The 15,069-nt window shown below is 40.2% G+C and overlaps 1 protein-coding gene across 4 annotated transcripts in view; it reads right to left on the bottom strand.

The window, feature by feature from the left end:
- The window catches only part of PDE7B (phosphodiesterase 7B), a 269,764-nt gene that overhangs the window by 45,830 nt on the left and 208,865 nt on the right, over positions 1-15,069 (bottom strand). For all 4 annotated transcript variants that reach the window (XM_069974991.1, XM_069974993.1, XM_069974990.1 and 1 more), the window contains one exon: positions 10,878-10,961. In XM_069974991.1, coding sequence (XP_069831092.1) covers positions 10,878-10,961 — 84 coding nt within the window. The remainder of the gene's footprint in view (positions 1-10,877; positions 10,962-15,069) is intronic.

Raw genomic sequence — 15,069 nt, 5'->3', positions numbered from 1 at the left:
GGAAATTACCCTACACGTTTTGTGTTCACTTTCTTTTTTAACCCCTTGTGGAAAAGGAAAAAAATCAAGGCTAGACCAACATTTAGTGTAAAAAATGTTAAATTTTTACACTAAATCATTGATCTTGTCTTGATTTTTTCATTTTCACTAGGGGTTAAAAGATAAAAAAACCACTAAATGTGTAGAGCAATTTCCCCTGAGTACGGAAATACCCCACATGTGGACATAAAGTGCCATGCGGGTTCAGGGTAAGCCTCCAAAAGGAAGGAGCGCCATTTGGCTTTTGGAGGCTGGATTTGGCTGGAATAGATTTCGAGGGCCTTGTTGCATTTAAAAGGCCTCTGTGTTGCCAAGACAGTTGAACAAGTGACCCCATTATGGAAACTACACCCCTCAGGGAATGTAACAAGGGGTGTAGTGAGCATATGGACCCCACTGATGACGGGCACAAATGTGGAACCATATGGCATGAAAATGAAATATTATATTTTTTACACTATATTGTTGGTTTAGCCTTAAATTTTTCATTTTCACAAGAGGTTAAAAGAGAAAAAAACACACAAAATGTGTAGAGCAATTTCCCCTGAGTCCGTAAATACCCCACATGTGGACATAAAGCGCCATGTGGGCGCAGGGCAAGCCTCCAAGGGTAAGGAGCGCCATTTGGATTTTGGAGGCTGGATTTGGCCAGAATGGATGATGTCGTATTTACAGAACCCCCGTGCTGCCAAAACACTGGAAACCAGCCACAAGTGACTCCATTCTGGAAACTACACCCCTCAAGGAATATAACAAGGGGTGCAATGAGGATATGGACCCCTTGATGTCGGGCACATTTGTGCCGTGAAAGTGAAAAAATAAAAAATTTCACTTTCACTTCACATTGTTCCACATTTGTGCCTATCACCAGTGGGGTCCATATCCTCATTGCACCCCTTGTTAGATTCCTTGAGGGGTGTAGTTTCTAGAATGGGGTCACTTGTGGGGGGTTTCCAGTGTTTTAGCAGCACGAGGGCTCTGTAAATGCGACAAGACCCTTGAAATCCATTCCAGTAAAATCCAGCTTGCAAAGGCCAATTGGCGCTCATTCCCTTTGGAGGCTCGTCCTGCGCTCGCTTGGCACTTTATGTCCACATGTGAGGTATTTCTGTACTCGGGAGAAACTGCGCTACACATTTGGTGTTTTTTTTTTTTCCTTTTCTCCCATTGTGAAAATGAAAAATGAAGGCTAGAACAACATTTTAGCGTAAAAAATAGAATTTTTCCTTTTTTACTCCACATTGTTCTGAAAATCTGTGAAGCACCTGTGGGGTCCAGATGCTCACCGCACCCCTTGTTACATTCCTTGAGGGGTGTAGTTTTCTAAATGGTGTCCCTTTAGGAGTGTTTTTTAGGTTTTGGCACCCCAGAGCCTCTACCAACCTGAAGTGGTACGGTCAAAAATGACCAAATATAATGGAGGCGTTGAAATTCACTAGGCGATCCCTTATATCTGAGGCTTGTGGTTGCGTCAAATAGCGCAATTGGGCCACATATGGGGTATATCTATAAACTTGCAATCAGTATTGGGGTGAATTTCTCTGCTAATAGGTTTATCATTATGAAAGATATTGGATTACAATAAAATCTCTGCACAGAAAATAAAAATTTTCAAATTTCTTACACACATAGCTTTTATTTCTGTGACTTCCCTAAAGGGTTAAAAAACTTTCTGGATGTGCTTTTGCAGAGTTTGGGGGGTGCAGTTTCTGAAATGGGGTGCTTTGTGGGGCTTTCTAACATACAGTCCCCCTCAAATACACTTTAAACCTAAACAGGTCCCTAAAAATATCTGATTTTGAAATTTTACTGAAAATTTGGAAAATTGCTGCTAATGTTTTAAGCTTCCTATTGTCTAAAAAAAATGAAATATAGTTTAATAAAAGCTACCAACATAAAGTAGACATGTTGCTAATGCTATTTAATATATAATTTATGTGGCATAACCATTTTCTGTATAAGCAGAAAGGTTTCAAAGTTGAAAAAATTCATTTTTTCACGTTATTTTGGTGTTTTTCATAAAGATTCGTTATGAGTATCGACTCCATTTTACCAGAAATGTAAAGTACCATATGTCACGAGAAAACAATCTCAGAATCGGCTGGATAGGTAAAAGCATCCCGAAGTTATTAATGAATAAAGTGACACTGGTCATATTCATAAAATTTGTCTCTGTCCTTAAGGCCATTTCAGGCTCTGTCCTTAAGGGGTTAAAGTGCTTAGCACTGCATAGTAGTTATAGTATAAGTAGATAAGGAACTGGTTGTCTCTAGCAGCATCAGAACATACTTGTGTCTTAGACTAGACTACTGGCCCTGGCCCTGGCTTGGCTATAGCAGGGAAATCTAGTTTACACTGTAGAACAACTTCATCACCACCTATCTTGGAGAAAGAAGCTTTTACAACAGGTGCATAAGAGAAGAGAAAAGAACACCAGTGGTGGGACTGGTACACAGAATGTAGTACACAAATGAATAAAGATGTGCCACATTTATTAAGAAGTCCTGCATTTCCTAATAAATTTAGGGCATCTTACTCCAACAAATTTTTGCTAAAGAACACCATGTAAAATTCTTATTTATGATATACCCCCCATTTTCTGAACTCATCACATGTTTGTATCACCCTCAAATTTTAAAATGTAAGATAGTTGTATTGGTCCAAGTCAATAAATTTTGATAAATAAAATTTCTATTCTACTGCCACCCCCCTCCACGCTACAAGTCTACAAGCTATCTATCCTAGCAAGTCAAACATTTCTTTTCCAAGAAGCATGCTGTGAAACCTTGGATTACGAGCTAAGTTTGTTTCAGGAACATGCTTATAACTCTCCCTCCACAAACAAGTCCCCTGGTGGCTGCAAATCTGTTGGTGCTGGTACCTGTGCTGGCTACAAGGAGCAGCTATCAGCCAAGGGGTTAATTCAGGGGTCAGAGGGAAGCAGCATACACCATCCAGCGCCACACATAGGAAAATGGTGCCAACATGTACGCGACAGTGGCAGCAGGCGTCTAGATGAGGCTCTTGGGAGGTGAAGTACTCATGGCTTGGGCTACATCTGTGCACACAGGATCTAGGCTGCCTGAACACCAGAGTAGGAGAGAGATGCAGCCTCACTCACACTCACTCCTCCGGTAGTAGGGAGAGGAGAAAAGGCTGAGCTGCTCGCTTCCACAGGAGGATCTCCAGAATTCTACAGAGTCTCTGATGCGGACGCGCACTGGAGGAGAGACGGAAGGCATTGGATCATCGGCAGACTTAATCAGGTAGCAGTTAGTTAAAATGACAGCGCTTTTTTTTTTATCAAGTATCAGGATGGGGACACACAGGGGGCTTGTATTACCAAATTTTACTTATTTACCAAGTTAAAAAATTTTTAAATGATTAGCTTGTCTTGCAAAATGCTCTGAGACCAAGTTACTTGTAATCCAAGGTTTCACTGTATAAACAAAGAACAGGAAAAACAAGTTTCCCCAAATAAAATGGCAAATAAAACTTAATTTTTGGTGTGGCATTACTCTTTTTACCCAGAGACCCTGCATTTTTCTGTGGAAGAAAAGAGGTGCTGAATCCTTGAGGATTCAAGGATAATTAAAATATTTAGCTACTACATGATCCATAGAGACAGTGACAGATACAAGAATAGAAACTGCAAGCTTGGATAAAGCTAAAATGTTTCTGGTCACAAAGGGTTATCCTATCATCACACGGCATTGTCTCGGAGTTCAGTTATTAAATTATGTCTAAATGAGAATAGATAGAAAATGTCAAAGAAAGCCATCTTATTGTTTTCCCAATCACATCACTCTATCTTCTCCTTTTGCCTTTGCAGTGTACAGGGCGCATCCGGAATGCTATCTCTGGAACACCCTTCCTGTTCTATCGGACAACAGGTCAATAGTGAACTTAGCATATATCTACAAAATCCCCAAAATCTAGGGCATTATGCCATATGAATTTAAAAAAAATGTGCATAACCAGAAATAGACAAATAGTTCCACCCATAGCTTACAGGGACAGGTACTGTAACTTGATTCATGACATTACAGAACATAAAATATATTTTTGGTCATATATGTGAAGTAAATTTTGTATCTAGTTTCTCTTTCAGGTACGTGTCTATCACATAGACATTACAGACAATAAATAGGTGGTGAAATAATTGATATGTGAGAAATGTGGCATCAAATAAATCGCATTTACTTTACAGCCCTTGTTTGCCCAGAATAAAAGGAAAACGCCAGGCAAAGCTGCACAGATACATTTTGTAGTCCAACTCACCACAACTCTTTCAAATGAGCAGTAAGACTCTAGTGTCCCAGTCTAGGTGGTTCCACTAAGTTTTATTCCACCTGTGCAAAGCCTGAGTAACCACCTTTTATACTTTTCTCTCCTTTCTCCACTAACCCAACAATCAGCACATGGTTCAGTTACCCCTGTAAAAGCGAGTTACTGGTAGGAGGTCTTTTGTCAGCTGAAGTGGGGAGGGGCTGAGACACTCAATTAAGCACACTGCTTCACTGTTGCTGCCTATCTTCAGTATGCAGTGCTAAACCCTTGGGAGGAGTAGTCGCCCTCTGAGGACCTTGTCCATGCCTTGGATCCCTCTTTAGTAACTGAAGGGCAGTATCCACAGCTAGGTACTGACCACAGTAGGACAAATAGCTGGAAGCTGATGTATCCTACTGTCTGCTCACGGCTCTTCTAGGATGTCTCGGGACGTCTGCTATGCCCAGTTTTAAAGGTCTGGGGCTCATACTACCCAACATGGCATTTGCTGGTTAGGGCATATGGTGGTCAGATAGCATACTAAACATGAGTACGAGTACTCTTAAACACTTCTTCTACTAACTTATCCCGGCAGAGTATGCCACTACCTGTACAAGGCCCCCAAGATGCACCCCAAATGTCTTCTCTGTACAACTACTTATAACTACCTGCCACCTGCACCTGCTCCCAAAGTTATTACTGCAACTGTATTGTATTGCACTGATTTTTTCCAGTAAAGAAATTTACCCTGGTGAAGTCTATATCCTATTTTTGTCCCACCTGCACCTACACTTAGCTATCCTCTCTGTCAAAGCGCAGTGCCTGTTTGCTGGGGGGTGGGTTCCAAAACCACTCTTGGCCACCGTGACAGGTGTCCAGATGGCCCAACACCAACCTAGAAGCTACAACACTGCATAGCTAGCCCCGGCACACATTAACACCACATATAATAACTATGAAAAGTTATGAAACAGTGCCTAGTAAGCATATCCCCACCACCCGTCCTTGCACGACCCCATAACAGGCCATGTAAACAGTGGATGTACAGCCCAGAGCAGTATATTTCAAGGACCGCACAATCAATACAGTCATTGTTTGTGCGGCCTGGCCGCTCAATTGCTCGTGCCTTCTTGAGGCACTGCACTGCAATTCCTTGCAAGGCACCATTTGGGGTTGGGTAAAAGTAAACAAGGTCCTTTAAGACCTACAGATTCTCAACTGCTGGCAACCGCAAACAAGCGTCGATCAGCGAGATACATCAAGTGACTGGGCTGCATGAATGACCCTTGTATTATTTTTGCGGCCATTTAAAGAAGGGAAACTAACAGCACAGATATGCATACATCAATGCTGCCAGTTTCCAGATGCTGATCCAGCATCTTCACCTTTTTCTGACAGCATCAGATGTGTCTTTTTTTTCCGTCCTGTTTGCTGCCTGCTGCTGTATGTACCCACCTCTAGCTGTCAATCACTCTGGAGGAGCGGGGGGGGGGGAGCTCTGATGGTAAGTAGACATTGCTGATGTTATTGGCATCTGGAACATGGTAGCATGGATATATGCATATCTGTGCTGTCAGTTTCCCTCTTGCTATCGGCCGCACATCTCCTGTTCACACAAGAAGATGTGCGACCGATAACCGATAATTGGGTGTTTTTCCTGTTCTCAGCTGATCTGTCAGTTTTACACAGGCCAATTATCAGCAACAGGAGCGTTTGCAGGAATGCTCAATGCCGATAACTGGCCCATGTAAAAGGCTTAAAGTGAATGTACCATAAGGCCCGGGCTGAAGCACAAGAGGCGGGCCGACCCACCCCCAGTGGGAGGAAACCCCCATCCCTCTATGATGTGGCTCTATTAGAATCAATGGAACCATATCATAGTGGGGTGGGGGTTTACTCCCACTGGGGGTGGGTTGGTCCACCTCCAGTGCTTCAGCCCATTCCTGATGGTACATTCACTTTAAAATGTATGGATTACATGGTATACTAAACGATTTCCCACAAAATTTTATATCAACCTGCCCAGCTCCACCTGTTCGATAACATGCCAACTACAGATAGAAGTGAATATTCAAAGGCAAGGCTTTGTTCCCAAGACATGAACATAGCAGGAAAAGGCAGTCGTCTCTTTATAATCATGATCTCGCTATGTTTCTGTAGTGGGAACATAGCCTTAAAGTGATAATGTCACCCCCCTTACTCTATGTGTGGTTCTCCGCACCATCCACAAGCTTAAATGCTGAACATTCCATATATATATCTGTATAAAACTTGTCTGTGTCTTCTTTCTGCTCTAAAATCGCTTAATTTTATCGGTGGACAGTGTTACCTAGGCGGGGCTTCATGGGGAGATGGGACCCAACTGCCGTGAAGCCCCGCCTAGCTAACACTGTCCACCGCCCAGATAGAGTTAAGGGGGGGGGGGGGGGGAGGACAGTATCACTTTCAGGTTCAAAGGATTAAATCTCCAGAATCACACACCGTAACAGTGGGTATCTTGTGATAACAATGATGTACGTGAACAGCATTATGTGGCAACAACATTGCCACACAGACGAAAAAGGTCCAAGTGATCTCATACTGTATACATAACAATTACAGGACAGCGGTCTAAAATTCACTAACAAAGCAAAAACTACTTAACAAAATACAACCCAATGAAAGCCATTCAGCAGAATTTCAGGACAACTGCTGCGACATTTATAAAAAGGCGACCGATAAAAAATGAAAACATTCTTACAACTTCTCAAAAGTTTTCTTATTTCCCAAACAATACAAAAAGCGGAGCGTACTGTAAATAAATAGCGTTTAAGGTTTAATTTATGGATACGGCTCAGTAAAGGAAGAAGAAGTCCTTACAAAGGTTCGCAGAAAGTCTTTTTTTTATAGCGACATTGAAATCTCAGTATGTCACCCAGGAAAAAAAGTCGCTATGGTAACCCTGACAATGTGTTCATTATTTCCTCCACGGTGACTGAATGTGATGACGCAACTAAGGTTGAAATCAACTTCTGACTTGGTCTTGGCCTAGGACGGTGGTGAGAAGAGCAGATGGTTCTCTGTTAAAGCTTTTTTTTTTATAAATCTTACTCTGATGAGTCCGGAAAACATGCTAGAGTATATATACTGAGAACATGCTATTGTATATATAGTGAGAACAAGCTATAACATATATAGTGAGAACATACTATGATATATAATGAGAACATGATATCATATAATTACTGAGAACATGCTATGGTATATATAGTGAGAACATCCTATAATATATATACTGAGAACATACTATGAGATATAATGAGAACATGCTATAATATATATACTGAGAACTATGCTATGGTATATATATATATTTAGAACATGCTATGATATATATAGTAAGAACATGCTAGAGTATATATACTGAGAACATATGATATATATACTGAGAACATGCTATATTATATATAGTGAGAACATATTATGATATATATAGTGAGAACATGCTATATAATATATAGTGAGAACATGCTATAATATATATACTGAGAACATGCTATGATATATATACTGAGAACTTGCTATTGTATACATAGTGAGAACATGCTATAATATATACTGAGAACATGCTATATTATATATAGTGAGAACATGCTATTGTACATATACTGAGAACATGCTATTGTACATGTAGTGAGAACATGCTATGATATATATACTGAGAACATGCTATTGTATACATAGTGAGAACATGCTATAATATACTGAGAACATGCTATATTATATATAGTGAGAACATGCTATTGTACATATACTGAGAACATGCTATTGTACATGTAGTGAGAACATACTATAATATATAGCGAGAACATGCTATGGTATATATACTGAGAACATGCTATTGTATACATAGTGAGAACATGCTATAATATATACTGAGAACATGCTATATTATATATAGTGAGAACATGCTATTGTACATATAGTGAGAACATGCTATTGTACATGTAGTGAGAACATGCTATAATATATATATATATATATATATATATAGTGAGAACATACTATAATATATAGCGAGAACATGCTATGGTATATATACCATACTTCCCAACATTTTGGACGGCCAAAGAGGGACAGTTGTGGTTCATGATAGGTAAATTTTACAGGCATTTCTTTTTAAATTAAGGATGCATTTACACATACAGGATCTGCTGCAGATTTAGTTCCATCCATATCTGCAAATCTTCAGCAGATCCTGGACGTGTGACTGCATCCTTAGGTCCCATTCACACATCAGTAACGTTGTCTGTAATTGTGGACCCAAAACTGCAGACAGGATTACAGATGTGTGCCAGTTACTGTCGGCATTTGCAGTGACACCTGTCATATAGGTGACACAGACGCACAATGGCTTCATCGTTTTGTTGCAGCATGGATCATGTCCCCAAATGGATCAGAAACACCTACAGATGTGTATGGGGCCATAGAACTCAATGAGTCTGCATGTGTGACAGGGGCCATAATGTCACATGACTCATGGGAATATAACAATTTTTAGGATCCAGCGTGCACCATATGATAGAATAATATGCAAGTTTGGGTCTATTAAACAGTAAGGAACCAGACACTTTCTACAGCAACATTGAAGGTTTATTAATGCAAATCTAATTCCTAGGTCAAAAAGAGGGACATGTAAGGGGTAAAGAGGGACAGAGGGACGTGGGTCAAAAGTAGGGACTGCCCCTCCAAAAGAGGGACACTTGGGAGGTATGTATATACTGAGAACATGCTATTGTATACATAGTGAGAACATGCTATATTATATATACTGAGAACATGCTATTGTTCATATAGTGAGAACATGCTATAATATATATACTGAGAACATACTATAATATATATCAAGAACATGCTATGGTATATATACTGAAAACATGCTGTGGTATATATAGTGAGAACATGCTAGGGTATATATAGTGAGAACATGCTAGGGTATATATAGTGAGAACATGCTAGAGTATATATACTGAGAGAACATGCTATGATATATCTAGTGACAACATGCTAGAGTATATATACTGAGAACTTGTTATGGTATATACACTGAGAACTTGCTATGGGTATATATACTGAGAACATGCTAGGGTATATATACTGAGAACATGCTATGATATATATACTAAGAACATGCTATGGTGTATATACTAAGAACTTGTTATGGTATACATACTGCGAACATGCTATGGTATATATACTGAGAAGCTGCTTTGGGTATATATACTGAGAACATGTTACGGTATATATACTAAGAACTTGCTATGGTATATACTGTATACTGAGAACATGCTATGGTATATATACAGAGAACATACTATGGGTATATATACTGAGAACATGCTATGGTGTATATACTGCCTAGAATACTGCCACTGTCGTCTCAGGATACATGCTACGGTATATATACTTTATTGTAGCACATTGCTACATTCAAAATACAGCTGCTTTTTATGCATATTTTGACGTATTTTGCTTTTATTTTTACTGTGTTTGAAGCCAAACATTCCCGAGCAGCACTCCATAGAAAATGAATGAGGAGCTGGAATGTTAGAATATTGTTAAGTATAATACGACATGGAGAGACTGGCACGTGGTACATGGGGCAATATGGTTTGATCAAATTATATACCAACATCCTGGCGTTGGTTTTTAAATATAGCCGAGTGGCATTAGTGTTAGCCATAGGTGTGATGTGCAACAGCTCTTTTCTCTCCATGTCGTATTTTATTTTTCTCCCTTTTCTGAGCAGTTGGCATTCCCCTTCTTAAGACCCAAATTAGCAGGATACACCTGTGCTCACATGTCAGTACTTCCTATCTTTCCCATTCTATCTGCAGCAGTAATGGTGAGTACAAGAGCATATTCACACTTGTGTTGTTTGGCAGCAGCTTTCTCCGCCAGTGGTGCCAACTGGGTTTTTTGGGGGGCACTTTGGAGTTGCAGGGCCATTCCATGGCCTCCCTTCCCTGTTTGTGCATGCTTTGCGGGGTTAGCGGTCGCTGACCGACATGGTGTGGAGTTAGTGTAGGGACCCATGTGAACCAGGAGACCGGCACGTGATACATGGGGCAATATTATAAACCACCATCATTATCAAGCAACGTCCGTTTTGTCGCAAAAAAAAGATGTTGCAGGAACATTGCCAAAGGCTATGTTCCCAAAATCTAAAAATAAGGGCAAATAATGGCCGTTGTTGCAAAACAAAAAGATCATTTGGCCTTATTTTTTTTTTTTTTTCCAAACAGAATTTTATTGAAAAGGCATTTTGCCCTTATTTTTACATTGTGGGAACAAGCCTTAGGCTTGTGCAGACTCTGGCTGGTGCAAACCCATAAGACAAAATAGATATTAAACGCGGGCGCAAAAATAATGTAAATGGTAATTAAATGAAAGAATAAAAAATAAATGAAACCCCACATGATTGGTTCACTTTAAACAACGGCCATTATTTGGTACTCACAAAACAATGCACGAACATAGCCTCATTTTATAGTTGCACTAATTGGTTAATATGTGTGAGCCGCACTTACTGTTCAGGAGCCGGTAGTCAATGAAAGGGTATGAGCCACGGCGTTCAGAGAGAACCCCTGTTGGACCTCTCACTCGAGCATCTCCTGTAAGAAATAAAAAAGCATAATCATTTTTCATCTTACAGAAGACCAGAGACAAGTGAGCCATATGTCCCAGCTGAAGCTTGGCAATTACAACAGCAAAAAGTATTGATCTGCAGATCGGTGCAGTTGTTTCAATGATAACGATTTTATTGGACAGCCATCATTTAAATGCCAATAGCGGCTTTAAATTTCAAACAACTATTTTTATAATAGCGACCGTTGTTTTATGTGTGAACATAGCCTTTGGGTTCACATAGTAAAATAAAAGCTAAATACTGTAATATTGTTGTTTTAAAATAACAGCAATTATTTGCCAGTAAAAACAAAAATTCTAATTAACTGGTGTCAGAAAGTTATAAAGAATTTGCAATTTACTTCTATTTAAAAAATCTTCAGTCTTCCAGGACTTATCAGCTGCTGTATGTCCTGTAGGAAGTAGTGTATTGTCTCCAGTATTGCACACTGCTCTCTTCTGCCACCTCTGTCCGACACAGGAACTATCCGGAGCATTCGCAAATCCCCCTAGAAAACTTCTACTGCTCTGGACAGTTCCTGTCATGGACAGAGGTGGCAGCAGAAAGCACTGTGTCAGACTAGAAATAATACACCACTTCCTGCAGGACATACAGCAGCTGATGAGTACTTGAAGACTGGAGATTTTTAAACAGTGCTAATTTACAAACCTATACAACTTTCTGACACCAGTTGATTTAAAATTTTTTTTTTTTTTTTCACGTTTAAGTACCCCTTTAAACAATAACTGAAGTGTATAATATCTGTTATTTTGGGGATCAAGTTTAAACTACAAGTTTGAACATCCTTGCAGACCAAAGTAGCTAGAATTTGTGCTGTAAAAAAGACAATATTAATTACCTAGAGAAGAAAAGAATCAATGTAAAGGCTCTACAAACACTGAGAGCAGGAAACCAGAACTGTACAGACGCCAACAGACAGGATACAGCGATGATCCTGGGATGGTTTCCTTCTACTGCCCTTACAGAAAGGAGAACATTGCTGCACTATATTACAGAGAAGTCGACTGTATACCATATACCAATAGTAGCAGCATCTACCACTGACCACTCAATAGAGCCAAAGTAGGAATTCCCAGGGAATTGGCTGTGTTGTGAACCAAGTCTCATAGTTGCTCAATATGTCTTTAGTGTGTAATGCAAACAGTGGTCTTGAACCTTTGCACATTGCACAGTCTTAAGGTTTTTTTTTATTCCTTGCAGTGTGATGCAAAAACAATGACAAGACTGATCCCATAATTTCCCAAAGGAACTGTTTAGTATCTGGTGGTCTTAGTTTTGCTGTCAGTATCTCACCGAGTCAGTCTGAGAAATGCTGCATGTAATGTTTACTACCCAGTTATAGACGGTATACAGATTATCAACATGTAACGTGAAGAGATTAATTTCACCATCAGGTACATTGCTTTTTTTTTTGTACAGTAGCAGATTGGTGGCGGCGCTGAAGAAGTTAGATGCAGCCCTAGGGAGTCCTGGAAAACTTGGATACAGCCATAGGCCATAGTCTTTTCTTGGCCATTTTGACACCAGATAACTGACATACGCTGCAAATAACGGGCAGTATTTGGGGGGGAACTCAAAATGACGGTTGTCCAAAAAGACAGCCAAAGGCTATGATCACATGCTGTAAAATAACAGCCGTCATTTCAATTTAAAAAAAAAATAACAAAATGTATAAAAATACTGTGTCAAATTGATGTTTCTGTCATTAAACAGGCCCAGGGCTGTGGAGTCGGTAAGCTGCAGCTCCAACTCCGACTCTGAATGAAATTTATCAAGCACCAACTCCGATTCTGACTCCAGTTCCTTCATAAATGGCCAATCAAACACCAGGGGATTTATTTATCACACTTGTGTGATCCAAATATTTATTATGCTGCCCCAGCCAATGTAACTACAATAGACAGTGAAAAAGAATCAGATATGAATTCAGAGGTAATCACTTAAAAGAGGACCTTTAATAACTCTCTGAATGAAACACCATGTGATGTTCTGCTCCGTGTATTATTTGTGACGCATCTTTTTCTTATAATGAACCCTTGAAAGTTAAAAGGAAGCTCATTCATGGGAGGACTGACGTGACAAGGAAGGATATTACGCTTTAGCACCAAAAAAAGAGTAAAGAAATCTCTCTGAAGTTTATACAAAATGTACATGGATGTATCCTGGATAGCTCCTGTCTCCAATCACAGCTGGGAAGATTTCTGAAAACAAGTTGTGGCTGGGTGCACATAATAAAATACCATACAAAATAGCGCATGTAGGAAACTTGTCGAGACAGATTACCTTGACCATCGGCCAGTGTCAGTGTCTAGTGTGCAGTTGTCCTGCTGACTTAATTTTTGGGCTGTTCAAGTCAAAGCAGACCAATAGCAGACAAAGCAGGTGTGAACTCACCCATAATTGGATCTGACCCTATTGATTCCTGACATTTGCCCTTGCTGTCATCTTTATAATGGTTACATATCACCTAAACATAAAAGCATCCTCTTTCTCCTTAACATGACAAATATGGCCTTGTTTAATATACTTGGCTCCTGCTGGCCAAAAGGGGGTGGCAAACAGGAGCAAGGAATCCCCTTATAATGCTGGGGTTATAATTCCCTACTCTGTTAAAGGTTTCCCACCCAAGAGCAGAAAGCTTCTGCTTTTTAGTGGGCTCTTGGAAATGCCCAGCCCTCTGCAGGGGATGTCACTGTGACATCCTGTGCAGAGGGCATGTAACAAGGCAGCGGGGACAGTGCAGAGCAGGCTGTCATTTGGAGCGGGTATGTATAAGGGCAAGGTTTGGGGAAATTAATTGCAGAATATAGGAGGGGTCCTATACCTATCTGCGAGCTGTCAGCCTCTGTAGCTCTGCCCTCTGTATTGAAGCTCTACCTCCCACACTGGAGCGCCACAAAATGAAAGAGCAGTGCCTGAGTGGTAAGTGAGTGTCCTTTGTCATCCCCCTTCAGCCCAACATACTTTCTGCCCAATCCTGTCCTTAGTTCTCCCTGTTTTCCTAGTACTTGAGCCATCCATCCAGTTCCTGTCATGGACAGAGGTGGCAGCAGAGAGCACTGTGTCAGACTGGAAAGAATACACCACTTCATACAGGACATACAGAAGCTGATAAGTACTGAAAGACTTAAGATTTTTAACTAGAAGTGCCCCCTTAACAGTCATCACAAGCATCAATCATGGCATGAGATTCAGACTTTCCTTTGCTTACAACTTTGGCCCGTGTCACTGCATGCAAAAGGTGTTGTACCAAAACGTTGCAGGTGAGTTAACGGGAGTGTCATTGGGGATGTGCTGCCTCGGACTCTCACACTCTGCCAAATCAATACTTGTCCACACACCTCAAAAGAAATAAGGGCACCTACGTCAGAGCTTCAGGGCAAGCAGCAGCCCAGACCTGAGCTTCTCATACCCCCGCCAGTATTCATGGCAGCAATGGGATATTATATATAGCTACAAGCTAGCCTTATTACAGTGCATGTACTTTACATGTGGGCGTCAGGCCAACAGTACAATTATCTGCAATATTAAATCATATGAAAGTGCAGAATGCTTTTTCTTGGGGCCTATTAGTCACGGGTCTTTAAAGGTCAAACAACTGTAAAATAAACAGTAAAAAGATGGAGTGACATAAAAATAAGCTGTAGGGATATAGGAAACTGTTCCAGCATTCAAGAACAGGCAACATAAAACAGCTCCCCCTGTTATACAGCATAGGTTAAATATTTACAGCAGAGTGTTGGATTTATAAGCAAAACGAGTTTCAAATGGATTATAAAATGAACAGGATGACATGACTTATACGGCATACACACCCAGTTCACTAGAAACACCATAAATATTATTCCTTAGCAGTAACGTTCTACCTATACTGGAAACTGCTGCTGTGTGGATATTGGGCTTAAAGTCAATTGCAATACAAAAAAAATCACTTCCTTTTCTACATTGCCCCCAACAACGGTTACCTGCATTTCCTGATCTGTTCCAATGACACATAATGGTTATTCTTAACAATCAGCCATGTCAAACCTTAAAGAGGCACTGTCCCAATTTGTTTTTAAAGAAATCAATAA

The sequence above is a fragment of the Dendropsophus ebraccatus genome, chromosome 6 (assembly GCF_027789765.1).
Source record: "Dendropsophus ebraccatus isolate aDenEbr1 chromosome 6, aDenEbr1.pat, whole genome shotgun sequence".
Classification (NCBI taxonomy): Eukaryota; Metazoa; Chordata; class Amphibia; order Anura; family Hylidae; genus Dendropsophus; species Dendropsophus ebraccatus.
Note: the sequence above shows the minus strand (reverse complement) of the source record. Positions and strands in the feature narration are given on the sequence as shown.